Here is a 20273-nt window from a genome sequence, read left to right on the forward strand (position 1 = left end):
ACAACACTGGAAATTGAGAAAATTGAGATTATTGGAAGTTGAGGCTATTTTCATGATATTAAGCTTTTTTTTTTTTTTTACTTGCAATGGTGGTATAGCTATGTTTTATCTTTTAGAATGCATACTGAAAGTTTTATGAGTGAAATTATTTTATGTCTGAGATTTGCATCAAATTAGTATGTAGATGAGATATTGGTGAGGTAGAGATACAACGAAGTTGTCCATGAGTTGATAATTGTTGAAGCTAGGTAAGAAGTACATGTATGTTTATTGTACTATTTTTTTCTACCTTTGTATATATTTAAAATTTTTTATAATAAAATATTTTTAAAATTCAGGAGAACTTTGAACAAGATCGAGGATCAAGTTACGAATATATTGTCATCTTCTGAGGCAAGACTTTTAGATTAGTAATCCCTCTTTAAACACCTTAGCACAATGTCTATAGAAGTATTTCATCAGTGGATTAAAAAAATGTTAGTGGTATATTGTTTTTGTTTGGTAATAATCACAAAAGATACTTTGAATAGGGCTGACAAGTCAGAACACCAGTGGTGGTGGTGGTGAAGATGCTTTCCTGGAGGGTGGTTTTCCAGGGAGAGTTTGCTTTAGCCTTTAGTGACATATTTATTTTAATATGAAAGAAGATACATTGTTATATTTGCTTTACTCAGCTTTTAATAAGTAGCATCAAATAATAAACAAACAAAAAAAAACCATACTGGGCCTTCAACAAATATTTGCCAAATGAAAGATTTAAGTTGGCATCAGGAAGTTTTTCAAGAAAACAAGTTCTAAGCCTGAAATTTGAGTGAATACTTAAGGCTGCCTTATGTCCCTCATGCTTTTCAAATTACCTTTGATATTCACAGTAATTGATGTTCTTGATGAATTCTCTGAGCCATTAAAAAAATATTTATTTTCTTTGATTTCAGAAGGCAATCTGCACATGCAAGTACATGAATTAACGTTTTGGGAAGATCATTATTAAGCAGTTAGAAAAGTTTGAACTCTTAAATGTTTAACTTGACTGTTTCTAATGATATAATTTCACTATTTTACCTAAATTTTAGAAAATGTATAAATTGCACCTAAACAAGGTTTTCAAGTTTCAGTCCTCAGCATAAAAAGTAACAGGGAGACAGGGTCACCCAAGAGTAGAGACAGATTTACTTTTCTACCACTTTGATGCAAATGTGGACTACATTTTTCTATTTCAGCCCTCCAAAGCCCACAATCAACCCAGATGTAGCAGCTAACGTGCTTTGTAATTAAACTTCTATTCTTCCCTCAATATATACTCATCATTATTATTCCTCATATACTGAGGAATCTCTCCAAATGTTGATTTATTTATCTGATTTTAAAAAAATCAGTGACAGTATGACTGACTGATTCATATAATTCACATAGTGAATGTGAAATGGAAGAGGACCGAGTTTCAGCTAGCAGAGGGAAGACGCAATGTAATTTTGAGTAGAAAGTCCTCATGACCTTTCTCCTTTCAGAGTTCTTATTTTGAAAGGTATATTATGCCATTTTCTTTTAGCATGCAACCAACATACAAAATAAAGAGTACTTTTTATATGCCAAAGACCTTTCAGAATATCTGAATAATATAAACGTTTATTTGACTTTATGTAATTAAAAAATTTCTATATAAATTTGCAAATGAGAAAAGAAGCAATGTTATCTTTATGTTTCCTTTACAGACTATGGACGCTGTATACCTAAGGGCAGGTGAAACACCTGTACGGAAAGGGTGGCTTAACGTTGTGCATTTGGGTATTTAACAGAGTACAGATTTTACTGTTATTTTGTTCTCTTTCTAATCATAGGTAGGCTTTATTGGGTATAAAAATCCTTATTACTAGTTTGTTTGAAATTTAAATTTTTTTCTTTTAGAATGGCAGAGTTTAGTGACATTTGGAAGCTTTTCAAACAGTGTTCCATGCTGTACACTGAATCAAGTAAAGTTGTATTCCACAAATGTTCAGAAAGAAGGACAGGGATCACAATCTCAGAAAATGGAAAAAGTACCTTCATTTGATGAAGCAGGTATGTATAAATCTTCTAAAAAAGTTTTTTTCCCCCTGTATATGGGAATAGTTTGCATGAGATTGTTCCTTGAATGTTTGATAGAACTTATAAGTAAAACCATCTGAACTAGTGTGTTTTTCATGAGGAGCTAACTTAATTTCTTTTAATTTTTCTATTTCTTTTTGACTCGGTAAGTTCCATTTTTTTTCCAGTGATTTATCCACTTCAACTAAATTTTTAATTTATTGATATAAAGTTCATTATATTCTCTATATACATTTAAAAATAGCATATGTATTCTTTTTAATTTCATTCCTGGTGGTGTTTGTTTACTTGATTAATTTTGCCTGAGCTTTGTCAATTTTATTATTTTTACTAAGTGATAATTTTTTTACTTTCAATCTTTATATTGTATTTTTGTTTCCTATTACATTAATTTCTACTCTTACTTAATTATATTCTCCTTTCTGCTTCCTTTGTATTTATTCTGTTATTCATTTTTAAGAAAAAGTATTTATTTGGCTGGGCTGGGTCTTAGTTGTGGCATGCGAGATTGCTGGTTGCAGCATGTGTCTTTTAGGTGTTGCATGCAGACTCTTAGTTGTAGCATGTGATCTAGTTTTTTGACCTGGGATCAGACCTGGGCCCCTGCACTGGAGCTTGGAGTCTTAGCCACTGACCACCAGGGAAGTCCCCTGTTAATCATTTTTAATGACCAGTTAGCTGTTTTGCTCATTAATCTTTAATTTTTAAATTGTTTTAGATCCTCATTAGTTATCTAATATAGTATTATATGTAATACTATATAGTAATATATATATGTCAATTCCAGTCTCCCAGTTTTCCTGTCCTTTGACTTCAAGCTTTTTTGTCCTAGTTTGATAATCTTTGTCTTTTAATGGAAGGTTTAGTGTGATTACATTTACTACAGTCGTTGATATATTTGGACATATTTCTGCCATTATATCATGTGCTTCCCTGTGTGTGTGTGTGTGTTTAATTTTTTTTGCCTCCTAATAAAATCTTAGTTTTCTTATTCCATTATCCCCTTACCCTCATATACGCAACGTACACACACTTGCTTGGGAGGTATATGCTTTATGTATGTGTTAAGTCTGAGGGTAATTGAAAAGTTTACTTTCCTTCTGAAACATAAAAAGGGTTTGGAATGTTCACTGTGGTCACCCATTCTGAACTTACATGTTATTTGCTGGCTGGTAGCTTGTATCTGTTCTCCTCTCTTTTCCTTCTCTAAAATTTATACCATTATTTGTTTAAATTTTTAATCTAATATCTTTGTTAACCATCTTTTCTTATGTCTCTGCTTTTCTATCTGATGTGTCGATACATCCTATAGAAATTTCTTTAGGTGAGACTCTTTCATGGTAAAGGCACATTTAATACATAGCTTATTCCATTGTCTTTTGGCTGACGCTGTTAGTGCTGAGAAGTCAGATATCATGCCTTTGTTTTCATGTCTTTTCTGTTTGCTTTTAAAATTTAACTTTATTTTGAAAGTCTTTTTCTTTGGTGTAAAGTTTAGTTTTACTATGAAATGAGTAAGGTATTACCTTGCCTGAGATTTGTTGGGCTTCCTGGATCTGAGAATTGTTTTTCTACAATTCTGGAATTCTGCAGTTCTCTGTCACTGTTGCTGGGCTTCCCCAGTGGCTCAGCGGTAAAGAATCTGCCTACAGTGCAAGAGCCATAGGAGATCTGGGTTCCATTCCTGTGTCAGGAAGATCCCCTGGAGCAGGGCATGGCAGCCCACTCCAGTATCCTTGCCTGGAGAACACTATGGACAGAGGAGCCTGGTGGGCCTTGGTCCATAGGGTTGCAAGCAGTCTGACACAAATGAACTGACTTAGCATGCGTCCCTTGAAGTGTGTATATTACCACTTCTCAACTCTCTCTTGTCCTTTGGAACTCTGTTAAGAAATCTGAAATGTTTACTGCATAATTTTTCATGTCTCTAAACCTCTCTGACATACTTTGTATTTCTTTATCTTTCTGGCCTGACTCCTGGATTATTTTCTTAGGTCTACGTAGTATACTAATTTTCTCTTAGTAGTTGCTTCTAATCTGCTGGTTGGTACCATGTTGGGTTTTTAATTTTAATGATTATATTTTTCATTTCTAGAAATAGTGTATTTTTATTTTTCAGCTTGCTTGGTTGGTCTCTTGTGTGTTTTCAAACTTCTCTTTTATTAGACATTAAACATAGCTGTTTTATATTCTATGACTGAAAATTCTGCTATCTGAAATATTTTGGTTTTATTGTATTACCTTTTTCCTTCATTTCCGGCCTTCATTCATGATGATCTGTTTTTAAACTGAGAATTGTTCATTTTCCATGTAGTTTAATATCTTTGAACTATTTGATGTCTCTGATTGAGAATGTGTTCCTGCATAGAGAGTTTGCATTTGCCTCTCTTAGCTGCTGGGGATACAACTTGGGACCACATTAAATTAAATCGTCAGCTTAAGATTTTTGGACCATGTTAGCAGTATGAATTCAGACTGTAAATTTGTGTGAGCTGCCTTATCCCTAAGATTTCCAGTGGAGTTTTTTCTTCTCCATTACTTAACACGCAAGTCAGGGCAGGCTTACTTCCTTGCTGACTCCTTTTCTGTGTTTTTTCTTGTTGTTGTGTAATCTCTCAGTTGTGTCCGACTCTTTGCAACCCCATGGAATGTAGCCTGCCAGCCTCCTCTGTTCATGGGATTCTCCAGGCAAGAATACTGGAGTGGGTTGCCATTTCCTTCTTCAGGGGATCTTCCCAACCCAGGTATCAAACCCTAGGCATCTCCTACATTGGCAGGCAGATTCTTTACCACTGAGCCATCAGGGAAGCCCCATATGTGTTTTATAGGTCACAGTTATGCCTTGTCTACCTTTGTTTCTGGATATCTCCTGTTACCAGAATTCTAGAGAATTCTGCTAGAGATGGAGACTCTAACAGGAGATATCCAGAAACAAAGCTAGACACTTGGCGTAACTGTAGAAATAGAACCTCAAAGAGTGTTAAGGGTCAACAGAAAACATCAGGGAAGAAACTTTGGTGTGCTCTCTTATTCTATAGAGATCCTGCTTTCCCTTCATTTTTGCCCCCTTCAGATCATTTTGCTAGCTTAGGAATGCATTTGAAAAGATACTTTTTCAGGATATCTAGTCCATTTGCAGCATTAAAAAGAAGTCTGTATTTATTCATTAATTTATTGAAGAAGTATTTATTGAGCACTTTTTATATAGCAGCACATGAGAATGAGTTTATATTTTTTATTACTGAAACAGAAAATTAAGCAAAAAAAGTATAGTAAGTACTGTGGTGGAAGAAGTGCTGTGTGCTGGAGGGACACCTGGGTCTTGAGTGGCTGGGGACGGTTTCCATAGGGAAGTGCTATCTGATTAGTGACCTGAGAGTAGGTATTGGTGTGATGAATGGTGGGAAGAAAAGATAACACTGCAAGTAGTTCATTGTGATCAGACTAGTGAGTAGAGCACCTCATGGTGGGGTTGGTAGTTTTGAAAGGGGTGAAACTCAAGAGGTAAACAGTAATCAGATCAGGGTTTTGTTCAGGAGTGTGGACTGTTTCAGAGGCAGTGGGAATCTGTTGGAATATTTTGAGAAGAGGAAGCACTTAATCATATTTAAGATTTTAGAAAGATAACTAGATGCAGACTGGAAAACAGATTGCAGAGGAAGGAACTGAAAACGGATGTGAATGAGGCTCTAGACTAGGCTAATGGCAATGAGTTTTTTAAGGGGGTAGGCGAGTGCAAGAAATTTAGGAGCTGAATAATTGACTTGACTGAATTTGGTGGACTAAAAGAGAGAGTCAGTAAAGGACAGTGCATGGTTATTGGATTTGACTGGGCTTTTGTATTGGTGATTTCATTGACTTCTAAAAGTAGAAATACCAAGGCTGGAATGTGTATTAATGAGAAGTTGAGGGCTCAGTCTTGGACATCTGAACTGTAGGTGCCTCTGGGGCATTCTAACAGATGACGACTAGTAGGCAGTGGTTTTACTACTTTTCTACTGTGAGACATCATCTCTTTGGCTGGATTGCTGCAGTAGCCTCTCTGGGCTCCTTGGTTCCACTCTCACTTTATCACTATATTTTAGTCAAACCATTTTTCTTTTGGTTCTTAGAAAACAAGAAAATACCAAGCTTGTTCTTGTTACAGGGTGTTTGTTCTAGTTGCTTTAACTTTCCATGATGCCCTTCTTCATCTGGCTGACCCCTTTTGGTAATTTATATCTTACATGACATGTCAACTCTGCACACCCAGTCAGTCCTTGATATTACAGTAATTTTAATTCTCTGGTGGACATCACTTATTACTAACTGATATTTTCAGTATCTGTATTATTTATTTTTTCCCCTTGCTTCCAAACCTCATCATAGCAGGAACTTCAGTGCTTAGCTGCTGCTAAGTTGCTTCAGTTGTGTCCGACTCTGTGCGACCCCATAGACGGCAGCCCACCAGGCTCCCCCATCCCTGGGATTCTCCAGGCAAGAACACTGGAATGGGTTGCCATTTCCTTCTCCAGTGCATGAAAGTGAAAAGTGAAAGGGAAGTCTGTCAGTTGTGTCCGACTCTTAGCGACCCCATTGACTGCAGCCCACCAGGCTCCTCCATCCTTGGGATTTTCCAGGCAAGAGTACTGGAGTGGGGTGCGGTTGCCTTCTCTGTCAGTGCTTAGAGTAGTTTGCTTATAGTTCAGTTCATTGCAGTTGCTCAGTCATGTCTGACTCTTTGCGACCCCATGGACTGCAGCACGCCAGGCCTCCCTGTCCATCACCAACTCCCGGAGTCCACCCAAACCCATGTCCATTGAGTTGGTGATGCCATCCAACCATCTCATCCTCTGTCGTCCCCTTCTCCTCCTGCCCTCAATCTTTCCCAGCATCAGGGTCTTTTCCAATGAGTCAGCTCTCCACATGAGGTGGCCAAAGTATTGGAGTTTCAGCTTCAACATCAGTCCTTCCAATTAACACTCAGGACTGATCTCTTTCAGAAAGGACTGGTTGGATCTTCTTGCAGTCCAAGGGACTCTCAAGAGTCTTCTCCAACACCACAGTTCAAAAGCATCAATTCTTCTGTGCTCAGCTTTCTTTATAGTCCCAACTCTCACATCCATACATGACCACTGGAAAAACCATAGCCTTGACTAGATGGACCTTTGTTGGCAAAGTAATGTCTGCTTTTAGTAGGGGTTTAATAAATTTTGTAAATGAGTAAATGCATAGAGTTCTAACCTGGGGATAAAGATTTAGGAGTTTTTAGCTATATCCAGGTGGTAACTGAAGTCATAAGTGTGTTTGAGACAGTACAGGGGGATAGTTTAGATTGGGGAGGTAAGAGCTAGTCTGAAATCCCCAGTGAGTAAGGGACAGGTGGAAGAGGAGAAGCTTGCAAAGAATAGTTGAGGAGGAACAGCCTGGAGAGGTAGGAGAAAAGCCAAGGAGAGGATGGTGTTAGGAGAAGTGTGTTTGAAGAATAATAAACATTTCAAGACCGTCTTTCCTTTAGTTGGACGTCTTTCACAGGAAAGATTCTACAGATTCCTTGAGAAATCTGTGTTTATGTTTATCTAGGGAAAGAGCCAGAGAAGGCAGTGGCACCCCACTCCAGTACTCTTGTCTGGAGAATCCCATGTACGGAGGAGCCTGGTAGGCTGCAGTCCATGGGGTCTCGAAGAGTTGGACACGACTGAGCGACTTCACTTTCACTTTTCACTTTCATGCATTGGAGAAGGAAATGGCAACCCACTCCAGTGTTCTTGCCTGGAGAATCCCAGGGACGGCAGAGCCTGGTGGGCTGCCATCAGTGGGGTCACACAGAGTCTGACATGCCGGAAGCGACTTAGCAGCAGCAGCAGCAGCAGGGAAAGAGCAAATTAGCCAAGAGGGCGGTGGTCAGGCTCTCTCGCCCCCACACCCTCTCACTCTTGCCCCACGTTTTGTAAATAATGATTATGTAACAGCTGAGATCACTTATAGCACTGTGCGTGCACGTGACAAGGTAACCACTTGGCCACAGGCTACCATGCTTTTGTTTTGTATGCATGTATATATAAGCTCCAGCTGAAAAAGCCCTTGGGGCTACGTTATGGTTGCATTATGGTGGTGAGGCTGTGAGGACCCTCACAGACCCACAGCTGTGTACGCTGGGTCAATCACGAGAGGAGAGAACACAGCGTGTCGGCTGCTGTGCCAGCCCGGAGAGAATAAACACATCTGCAGTTTCTACGGCTCTTCTAGTTTTCTTCCAGCCTCTTAGCTCGCACCTTACCTACCCTGGGTTCAGTGAACAATGTGCACGGTGAGATACTGCAGGACAGTTTATCATGCCTGTTTTTCATCCTTTTCCCCAAGCCGCATCCTCTTTTTGGGCTTATTATCCAGTTTTAGTGAGTTTCTTCTCTTTTCCTTGTGATGAAGAACTGCTGGGGTAAATATTGAGAGTCTGGTATTAGAGGATGAAGGAATGGAGAGGATCATGAGTCCCTAAGTTCCAGAAATAAGCATATTTATTTAGAACATTGAGAAGAAACGGGTCGTGGAATAATGTAATTAAAGGTAAAACATGTTATAATGCTATTGTGAGGTGAACATTGACTCAGGCAAAGATATTTAATGTTGGTTCTACTTTACAGAATGCTTGAAATTGAAATCTGTGACTCAGTTTATTTTTTCTCTGCTGACTTGTGAAATTTAAATATTAGTTTATTCTATTATATTAGGACTACATTGTTTACTGATGGTTTTATTTTGGGCTTAATTTTTCAGAATCTTCTTAGGCCAGATTAGACCTTGTTAGGCATCAGATTGGAGAAGGAAATGGCAACCCAGTCCAGTATTCTTATCTGGAGAATCCCATGGACAGAGAAGCCTGGCAGGCTGCAGTCCATGGGGTTGCAAGAGTTGGACACAGCTTTGCGACTAAACTACCAGCCATCAGATAGACAGCAAGTAATTGCTTGATTGAAAGATAATTTGTATATTTAAGAGTTTGAGATTGACTTTTGAATAATTCAAATCACATGATAAAGTCAGAAACAGCTCATTAAGAGGCAGAGACTTGCTAAGGAATCGTTAAGTTTTTAAGGAGCATTCAGATGTTTTAAATTTTAGTAAAATCAGTTTTAATTTTGCTAATGACAGCAGATGTGTGGCAAACAGCCAGGGCTTGAGCTTAAAACAAAATGTCTGGAGATATTCATGGATAGCATGTCTCGTTGCTTATTGAAATCGTCAAGATTCTACTCCAGGGATCCAGTGTAAATTTATTAAGATGTGGTATGTAAAAAAAGTATTCCTACATGTGTTTGAGCTTTTTACTAGCATTTCTTGTTTGTGAGTCTTAACACTATATATTTAGTAATATCTAGACAGTTTGTGCTAAGAAGAATATCCAAAAATATCAGTATTAGAGCACCTCATTTTATGTGATTTGTTTGAATGACTTTCATCATTGTAGAAAGCACGGCTGTCTGTGAAATTTTAAATAGTAGATTTCAGTTGTTCATACACTAGATGAGTGTTGAAAGCTTAATATTCCACTACCCCATCCCTTCACTTTTATCTGCCCAGGGCTCTATTCCCCAAAACAAAATTTTAAGTAATTGATAAACATAGATTCTGTAGATAAAGATGCTTTAGAATTTGTTTGCTGTATAGCCAGACAGAAATAAAATATCAGTCATTTAACTGATCAGTGTCAAATATTGGAAGCCATAGTTACTAATTAAATAGAAGTGTTTTTAGGCCTCTTTTTTGTTTGTTTTAAACCAGTGTGTCATTATAACTTACTTAGAATCTGATGAACAGTAAAAATAAAGCCTTTTTGGATTTTCTGTATATGTTTTAGTTATGAAAACATAATATACCATGTAAGTCATTTCCCCAGTGGCTTTCCCTGGAAAATAATTGAGAAATATACTAAATATTACAGGTAAGATTTTTTTGCTTATATTTAGAAGAGAGTTTTGTTTTTGATAAGTAAATAGGCACAATAGAATAAGTGCCTATTCTGTTGATATTTAATTTATACATAAGAGCGTTAAAAGAAGGTAAATCAATGGATTGGCAGAAATTTGGATCAGATAGCAATAGCATTGTTGAAAGAATACTCTGAGGTAACCATTCAACTTCTCACTTACTGGTGTGATAGACTGAATATACAAAGAGAAAACTGAAGAAGTAAGTGGACTCAAAAAAAGATATGTCCAGGAATTGAAACAGAAGATACTGGCCTCTGGGTTTGTAAGCAGGCACTGGCAGCCAGAAGTTTGGCTCATTTGTGATAATGGATCTGTAAGTGCTACATGCATAGCCAGACTCAGACTGTGAATTTACCCATCCATCCTCCTATAGGAGGCTGAAGCTAGCCTCTTCTATTTGTCATCTGGGGCTCTGTGTTATAGGAGGCTGTAGGGTAGGTGGAGGCAGCAGAAAGAACAGGAACTTAAACCTTTTTGCTGGCTGGCATACTAAACTGGAGCATAGTTATTTCACAGTGGCAGTGTGAGGTCTGGTTCAGGACAGAAGGGTCGGATTGAGTTTTGGACAATAGATCATGAAGAGGAGAGTGAAACAATATATCCTATTCAGAATAAGACTGCAAATTCCAAAATTTAGAAGTACAGGAAGGGTCATATTGTAATATATAAGTTAATGAAATCAATGTATTATATACACCTTAACTTTATGTCAATATATCTCAGTAAAAAATGCACAAAGAATTCTAACACAAGAAAGCCAACAAAATCAACAATCAAATATGAATTAACTCCAGATAATTTTAAAATAACAGCACAAATTGCTTCAAATAAGTTTAATATCCTCGAAAGAATAAATGAAGTACTCATATTTTGAAATACAAACTGACAGAAATAAAAGCATAAGAAGTAGATCTGGACGAGCCAATGAGAATGCCTAGAAATGAAAGTGTGGTCATTAAAATAAGAATATAGTATATTGAATGGCTATAGTCAAGTAGAGAATTAGTAAATTGAAATTCATTCTGAACGTGCATAAGAAAGTAAAAAGATTTTCCAAAAAAATGAAAAAGCTTTTGAAAGGCATGAAGCTTTAGCCTATATTCAACAGGCATTTCAGAGAGAGGATGGAGAAATTATATATAAAGAGATAATGGATGAGAATTTTTCAGAATTTGAGAAAATCAATCTTCAGATCAAAAGTACACTTTTAGTACTAAACAGGATAAATGAAAAGAAATCCATAGATTTCAAAACGGAAAAAGAAACAACCTAACTTAGCTTCCAAAAAGTCAGGCTGTTGTTAGTACAATTGTTATTACTCTTTTGAAGTAGACTTTTTTTTTTTTTTCCTAATTTTATTTTATATTTAAACTTTACATAATTATATTAGTTTTGCCAAATATCAAAATGAATCCGCCACAGGTATACATGTGTTCCCCATCCCGAACCCTCCTCCCTCCTCCCTCCCCATACCATCCCTCTGGGTCGTCCCAGTGCAACCAGCCCCAAGCATCCAGCATCGTGCATCGAACCTGGACTGGCAACTCGTTTCCTACGTAGACTTTTTATCTGCAACAATATGCAGAAAATAAAGGAGGAATGATTTGAAGTACTGTCCATGAAATGGTCAGAGGAAAAATAAGTGTTCCCTAGAATTTTACATGGTCTAAATAATCACTGGGGCTTTAGAAGGATTATATCATCTAATAAGTTCAATCTTATGGGCTCTTGGGCTTCCCAGGTAGCACTAGTGGTAAAGAATCCACCTGCCAATGCAGGAGATGAAGGTTCAGTCCCTGGGTTGGGAAGATCCCCTGGGGAAGGAAATGGCTACCCACTCCAGTATTCTTGCCTGGAGAATTCCACAGACAGAGAATCCTGGCAGACTACAGTTCATGCGGTCGCGAAGAGTTGGACGCAACTGAGCGCGCAAATAATCATTCCAGGGGAAAGGCAAAATAACATTTCACATGTAAATATGACTTATCATTTACTACTAAACCACCCATATTAAAAAAAAACACAACTATTCAAATACATGTTTCTTACAGATTGCAGAGTAAACTCAGGCAAAGAAGGGTTGGGACAATGAAGAGCAAGAAATAGTTTAAATGTGTTAGTAAAGTTATTGATAGTAAAAGTAAACTATATTAAATGCTGAAATTTTAGAGTAGTAAGATAAAAGAAATTTCAGTGGTTACAGATACTTTTCTTGTTCAGAGGAAGGTAGAGATGGTGAATAACCTTACAGATGATTAGAGAGATTGACAGGAAAGCATGTATGTTAAGTTTCTAAATGGAATCATGAAAACAGTAGAACTTTAATCTTGTAAATTCAAAAACCAGCAGGTGGGGTGAGAGGAGAATATAGAAAATTTTATCAATTTTATCAATCTAACAGATGGCCAGAAAGGCAAAAATAAAGGCAAGAAAAAAAAAAGGATGGTAAACAAGACAGACAGTAAGGTGGCAGAAGTCTGGTGTTGCCTATCATTTATATAGATGCATATTCTAAATATGTAGAAACGATTATTTTCCCTATTTCATTACTTCTACCTCTATAAAAATAAAATCATTATTTTATTTTTGATAAATAATGATTCCTTGATTCCGTTCTCTTTTCCAGCTCTTACTGAAAGTCCAGATACTGCTTTCACTGTCTCATCTCCCTTTCTCACCTCTACCTGTTGCTTCCATCACTACTCTTTCTGCTGAAACTGCTGTTGTCAAAAGGTTACCAGTGATCTCCACATTGCTGATCCAGTTTTCACTTCTGTCCTCTTTTCCTGAAAACATACAAATATCAACTTATAAACCAACTAGTATTTTAAATATAGAGGCAGTGTTGGAAAGTGGTTAAAAGAATAGACTAATAAAATGACTTGGGTTTTAATCCTGACTGTGCTTCCATATTTAAAATACTAGCTATGTGACTTTGAGGCAAGTTCCAAATAAGATAAATAAGATGAAGATAATAATAGTACTTACCTCAGAGCAGCTTTGTGAGGATTAAGCGAAATAATGCATGTCAAGGACATAGTACTGTGTATGGCACATGGTAAGTAGTTAGTAAATGTAAGCTATTAATAGGCTCAAAAATGTTATTTTATTATTGAATGAGGGTATAAATATAATAAGGGAAGATATTTTAAGGATGAGGTTTTTATTACAAACTACTTGATACATGTATAAGAATATATGTAATCAACACCTATAATTTACCACCTAACCTTGTAATTTACCACCTAACCTGACCTTGCATTTTTGATCACATTCTTGTTATCCTTAATACTTCTTTTCATAGTTCCTTTCACCCTTTGTATCCATGTGACTGTCCTGAATTTTGTGTTTCCGTCTCTTGAGTAAGAAAAAAGGAATAGATTTAGAGAATTGTATATGTCCTTAATTGTTTAGCTTAGTTTATTGTGATAGTTTATTGTATGCTTCTGTGATTTATTTTTTCATTAAAATTTTTTGCCATGATTTATCTTAATTGTATATGTGTCTGGTTCATTAATTTTCATTGAGATAATTACAGCATATACTTTTGGGGGCTCTTGTGTGAATTAAATGAGTTGATGCACATTAAGTGCTTAAATAATGCTTGCAGTTACCTTAATAGTAGAGGTGCAAAGAAAGATAGCCATTATTATGTTTTTTCTTCTTTATTGATGTACAAAATGCTGCTGAATGAATATAACATGGTTTCTTTATTTGTTCTCATGCCTGTGGACGTTTGGGTTGTTTCCAGTTTGAAACAGCAGAACACAGCACTGCTTTGAATGCTCATCTTTTTATGCCCTTGTACAAGTTTCTGTGTGCCGAGTATGTTGACCTAGAAATAGAATTGCTAAGTTGTAGGTTATGCTTGTGTTCAGCTACATTGAAAGTGAAAGTGAAGTCGCTCAGTTGTGTCCGACTCTTTGCGACCCCATGGACACCAGGCTCCTCCATCCATGGGATTTTCTAGGCAAGAGTACTGGAGTGGGTTGCCATTTCCTTCTCCAGGGAACTTCCTGACCCAGGGATCGAACCCAGGTCTCCCGCATTGTAGCAGACGCTTTACCGTCTGAGCCACTTTAGATAATGCCAGTTTGGTTATCCCTGTTTGTCTTTCAGCCAGTAGTGTATGACTTGCCATTGCTCCACACCCTTGCCAACGTTAGGGTTATCATATTTCTCATATTTCGTAATCCAGTGGTTGTTAAATGGCATCTTGTGATTTCATTTGGATTCTGTTAATAATGAGGCTATCATCTCTTCACATGTTTATTAGTTATTTGCATTTCCTGTGCAAGTTTGTTCTTGTATTCTGCCCCTTTCTGTCTTTCTCTTAACACATTTGGAGGAATTCTTAAGTATTCTTCATACTTATCCTTTGTTGATTGTATTTGTTGGAAATACAGTCGCCTGGTTTGCAGCTTGCTTTTCTCTATATATTGTTGTCTGTTAATCATGCATGCATGCATGCTAAGTTGCCTCAGTCATGTCCTATTCTTTGCAACCCGATGGACTGTAGCCGGCCAGGCTCTTCTGTCCATGGGATTTCCCAGGCAAGAATACTGGAGTGGGTTGCCATTTCCTCCTCCAGGGGATCTTCCCAACCTAGAAATTGAACCTTCACCCCTTGCGTCTCCAGCACTGGCAGGTGGATTTTTTACCACTAGTGCCACCTAATCATATAAATACCTTAGTCTTTAATCATTAATTTTCCTGGAATTGGTTATGGTATGAGGTAGATTACAGTTTCATTTTATTAAATGTTTTTTGAAGTGGGGGAGGGTTGTACCGTTGTTCCAATAACCATTTAATAGTCATCCTTTCTTCATTGAAGAGCATCTCTAGAACAGTTTGGGGGTGGAAAAATCAACAGCATGTGCCCTTGTTTTGTTCCTTGTTTTAAAGGGTTGCGTCTAAATTTTTACCATTGAATACGGTATTTGTTACAGGTTTGCTTTACCCTCCAAGGAAATTCCTTTTGTGCTAATTTTTCTTAAAAAGGTTTGAAACTTGCATGGGTGCTGTATTTTAAGTGCTTTTTGGTTAGCTCCTGAAATGATTCTACAGTTTTTTTCCTTCGATCTGTTAATGAGAGGAATTAATAGATTTTCTAATGTTTAACTGGGCTTCCCTGGGAGCTCAGTAGTAAAGAACCCTCCCTGCCAGTGCAGGAGATGCAGGTTCAATCCCTGGGTCAGAAAGACCCTCAGGCGAAGGAAATGGCAATCTGCTCCAGAATTCTTGCCTGGGAGATCCCCTGGACGGAGGAGCCTGGCAGGCTATAGTCCATGGAGTTGCAGAAGAGTCAGACGTGACTCAGCAACTAAACAACAATGTTTAACTACTCTTTCATTCCTAAAATAAATCCTCGGATTTATCTTGGTCTGTGATATATTATCTTTTTTATACATTGCCAGATTGGAAAATCCCATGGACAGAGGAGCCTGGTAGGCTGCAGTCCATGGGGTTGCTAAGAGTCTGATATGACTGAGTGACTTCACTTTCACTTTCCACTTTCATGCATTGGAGAAGGAAATGGCAACCCACTTCAGTGTTCTTGGCTGGAGAATCCCAGGGACGGGGAGCCTGGTGGGCTGCCGTCTATGGGGTCGCACAGAGTCGGACACGACTGAAGCGACTTAGCAGCAGCAGCAGCAGATTGTTTTAGCAAATGTTAATTAAGTTTATAGGGTTTATATGAAAACAACTACTTAAAATAACTTTTAATCTTTACAGCAGAAAATATGGGTGCAGAACTGAAAGCTCCAATTATTAAGCAAGAACCTCTCCAAGTAAGAGGTAAATATATTTTATTGTTTTTTATTATAAAGGTGTTTTGAATTAAATATATAAAATTAGTTTATATAGATATCTTTATGGTTATAAAGGTGTATTCATTTTTACTTTTAAAAAAATATATTGACCATAAGGATTTGTTCTATTTATAAACTAATTTTCTACTGAAATTTGCATTCTGGTCATAAATTTTATGGTAATTGTTATTTTCAAAAGCCCAAAGAAAGGAGTAAAGGCAAATAAAAAAGGTTTTATCATTTTTAGAAAAGTAATGTGATTAATAAGGAACTAGAGGCCAATGCCTGTGGCATGTTGAAATCGAGATAGTTTGGACATTCTTGATTTCCATTTCTAGGAGTGATTAAGTAATGAAGGAATTCTTGTTTGCAGTTCTCTTCTTTATAATTGGGCTATGGCTCCCATGTCCAAAGTAGCATATTTCATGGAGGTACTAATTCTGTGAGTAGGATCACCATGGCTTTGGCGTCAGACAAAAGTAAATTCAGTTTGTAGCTTTAGCATGTACCAGCTTTATGGCTTTGAGCAGTTCACTTGATTTTTCTGAGTCATAGTTTTCTCCTCTATGGTGGTGCTGAGAATGGGACTTCTTTTTTATAGGATAACTTTGGAGATGATATATACTGTATGGTCACAATTAAGAATACTTAATGTTGTGTTACCATCAATAATCTGGGCCAGGACAGGCCAACAGGGATTTCTAGATACTTTGAAGAAATTATTAAAAAGTAATTAGAAAAAATTAATCTTTTTGAAGAGAGATGTATTTCTCCTCTCTGAGAAGCTTATTTGAATTTAATATTTTAGGATTATTACAATAAGGTAGTTCAGAGACTTAAACTTATGCAAAAAGAAACGTGAACTTCCTTATATACTTTTTTCAAATAAAGTTTTGATTTTTTTATTGAACTTTATTTTTGAAATGTTCTTATTAACTATGATTTGTGAATTTTGACTTTCATAGTTTATGTTTTAAGAGTCTTTTTACCTTCTTCAGTGGTGGATAATTTAGTCTTAATTTATTCTTTCAGTTTGCAAGTACAACAGAAGACTTGGTAGTTACTAGATATGAGAATAGAATATGAAGTAACTTGGCGACAATTTGAAACAGAACACATGAGTTTCTGCTGTATTTCTCCTGCTTTTCCAAGATATGCTTATGCTATTTATCTATATCATGTGACTAAAAGTCTAACTTTATAAAAATGAACAGACCAATGTTGGCTGTAATTTTTAATCCACAGGGTATAACTGATGCCAAATTGGTATTTTGTTATTGATGTGTCATTTTTTATGAACAGTTTGATACTTGATAATAGGGGAATATTTTAATAGAAGGCAGTGTTTTACCTATAATCTATAATTAACTTCCTATAATTTTTAACTAATAAAATGTTACATATATTTATTTCACCTTTGTTACTTTATGTGAAATCGTTCAGTGAATTTCAGAGTTTTTTGACTGCAACCCACATAGGAAGTACTAATGATTTAGTATATATATAGATTATTATATGTAACTGAAACAAAAGTTTTCACAAAAACTGCTGATTCTTCATTATATGCAATACTCCTTGATTACTTTCTGTTTCTGTTTTTTTTTTTTAATGCTGGTTTCACCGGTGTTTATAAAACACTGAACCAGCATGTAATTTTTTAATTGAAACTTCAGTTCATTTTCACTTAGATTTTCCAAGCAATTTAAATTGTACTAGTACGATTTAACAGACCAGTGATACCTTTGCAAGGTGTCCTTTAGACAAAGGGTTGATCTTTTGGCATCAGTTGGGAAGATCCCCTGACCCACTCTAGTATTCTTGTCTGAAGAATCCCATGGACAGAGGAATCTGGTGGGTCACAAAGGGTCGGACATGACCTAAGAGACTTGGCATGCAAGCATGCACTGATGAACTATGGAGTTAAAAGCTGGGTGGTTGCGAGTTTAATTCTGTCCTATTCTATACTTGCGGAGAAGGCAATGGCACCCCACTCCAGTACTCTTGCATGGAAAATCCCATGGACGGAGGAGCCTGGTAGGCTGCAGTCCATGGGGTCTCAAAGAGTCAGATACGACTTAGCGACTTCACTTTCACTTTTCACTTTCATGAATCGGAGAAGGAAATGGCAACCCACTCCAGTGTCCTTGCCTGGAGAATCCCAGGGACGGGGGAGTCTGGTGGGCTGCCGTCTGTGGGGTCACACAGAGTCGGACACGACTGAAGCGACTTAGCAGCAGCAGCAGCAGCATTCTGTACTTGAAGTAGACTTTATTTTCCCCAGATGCCATCCAGTGCATCAGGAAAAACCTGTTTTCTATGGAACTCACTAGTGACCCACTTAAAAATTAGTATATGTTTATCTTCAAATGTGACTTCCAGTGTGCATATTTAGTATGTTTTCCTTTTCTTTGGTTTTAGTCAAAGCAGTTCTTAAAAAGAGGGAATATGGACCAAAGTATACTCAGAATAATTTCATCACTGGAGTCAGAGCGATGAATGAGTTCTGCCTCAAATCCAGGTATGGTAATTTTTTTTTAAATGTAGTGGTTTGTTCTATCTAATCTAAATAACCAGTTACTTCATAGAATTTGTTACCAGATACCATCCATTTGGAAACTTTACTGTGGTTCCTTCCTAAATTGAAGAAATATTTTTTTTCAGTTAAAAATATTTTTTTTTAAATGTTAAAATTGTTAGCTTATTAAACTGAAGACTGCTCCAGCTTGAGCAATTCCAGTCTTTCTTGGCTCCTTTAACTCAAAAAAGTAGGTTCTTCAAAAATCTATGTGTTACATAAGAACCTTAGGAGTTCTATTGTTAACATGTAGCAGAATTATCAATAAGAGTATTTGTATATTAATATAGCTTTAAAATTTGGGGTTTTTTTGGTAGAGCAATTTTATTATGTTCACATTCCAGCTGTGGTTTGTGTTGAGTGTAAATTATTTTACTTCTTTCTGGTATCTTATTATTTTCTTCTAACTGAAGAGATTTATTGAGGTATATTTTTTTACAAATTTAAATGTTTTCCCCTCTTTTGTCTAGGAAAGCTATATATTTAAGTGGAAGATTTCTTGGCAATTTAGACATCAGATGATCTAGGCTCTCCCTCCACCACCCCCACCATGGTACATCTTCTAGAGTATAAAGTGAAAGTCCCTTAATCGCGTCTGACTCTTTGTGATCCCATGGACTGGAATTCTCCAGGCCAGAATACTGGAGTGGGTAGCATATGGTATAATATCAGTAAATAAGGATTCCTATAATCAGTTTTATAACTTCTATAAATATTGAAACAATAACCAATTGTAATAATGCTATAAAACTATATTTTGTTTCCCATACAAAAACTTTGTGAGTAAAGTAGGTTAGGTATAGGTATCTCCATATTATAGGCCAGGAAATATAATAAAGATGTTAGCAATGACCTGGTTCATTTAGTGAGTCAGTGACAGAGTGGGAATCAGAATACGTATCTTTTGCTACCTGGTCTAGACCTTTACTTTTTTATTTTTTGGCTGCAGCACACGGCTTACAACATTTTAGTTCCCTGGCTAGGGATTGATCCTAGGCCACAGCAAGAAAGCCGGGATCCTAACCACTAGGCCACTAGGGAATTCCTCAGATTTTTGTTTATAGGTCTTTTATTGCTATTACAAAATTTCCTTAGGAAGACCAATGATCAAATTTAGAATGACTGTTTAGCAGAGTGACTTGATGCATGTATCAACCTTTCAGAATTTAAGAGAAAGGAAAATAATTAAATGGCATGAAATTGACATATACTCTTTATAAATTGATACCTATGAATGATATTACCACTTAGTATTAGTCTGGACATGAATTGGAGCAAACTCAGGGAGATAGTGAAGGACAGGGAAGCCTGGCATGCTGCAGTTCATGGGCTTGCAAAGAGTCGGATACGACTTAGCGACTGAACAATGACAATTAATCTGGATGTAAACAAATGACTGTGAATATTAAGTTTACATTCTCAAATAGAGGAGTAATACTCTAATCTGTGTTCTTTCTACTTTTTTTTTTATTCATACTTCAGATATTGCAGTGGTATATCCATAGCAGATAAAGGACAAGCACTGTTTAAGGATTTGACTCACTACCTATTATATTATGGTATCTATATTGAGTCAAGAGTAATTCTTAGGTTTTCAACTCTTTCTAAACCAGTTTTATGTACAAAATATCATCTTTAAACTGATTTTTACAGGCTATCCACCTTTAGCTTTTAAAATGAGGCACTGCTGCTGCTGCTAAGTCGCTTCAGTTGTGTCCGATTCTGTGCGACCCCAGAGACGGCAGCCCACCAGGCTCCCCTGTCCCTGGGATTCTCCAGGCAAGAACACTGGAGTGGGTTGCCATTTCCTTCTCCAATGCATGAAAGTGA

At 36.8% G+C, this 20273-nt stretch overlaps 1 protein-coding gene across 1 annotated transcript in view; it reads left to right on the forward strand.

Annotated features, from left to right (window-relative positions):
• SLC30A9 (solute carrier family 30 (zinc transporter), member 9) overlaps positions 1-20273 on the forward strand; it is a 90292-nt gene that overhangs the window by 10639 nt on the left and 59380 nt on the right. The window contains exons 2-4 of the mRNA XM_010858852.1: positions 1906-2058; positions 15792-15854; positions 18287-18386. Of these exons, the coding sequence (XP_010857154.1) occupies positions 1906-2058; positions 15792-15854; positions 18287-18386 (316 nt within the window). The remainder of the gene's footprint in view (positions 1-1905; positions 2059-15791; positions 15855-18286; positions 18387-20273) is intronic.

The sequence above is a fragment of the Bison bison genome, unplaced genomic scaffold (genome assembly GCF_000754665.1).
Source record: "Bison bison bison isolate TAMUID 2011002044 unplaced genomic scaffold, Bison_UMD1.0 scf7180017864451, whole genome shotgun sequence".
NCBI classification, from domain to species: Eukaryota; Metazoa; Chordata; class Mammalia; order Artiodactyla; family Bovidae; genus Bison; species Bison bison.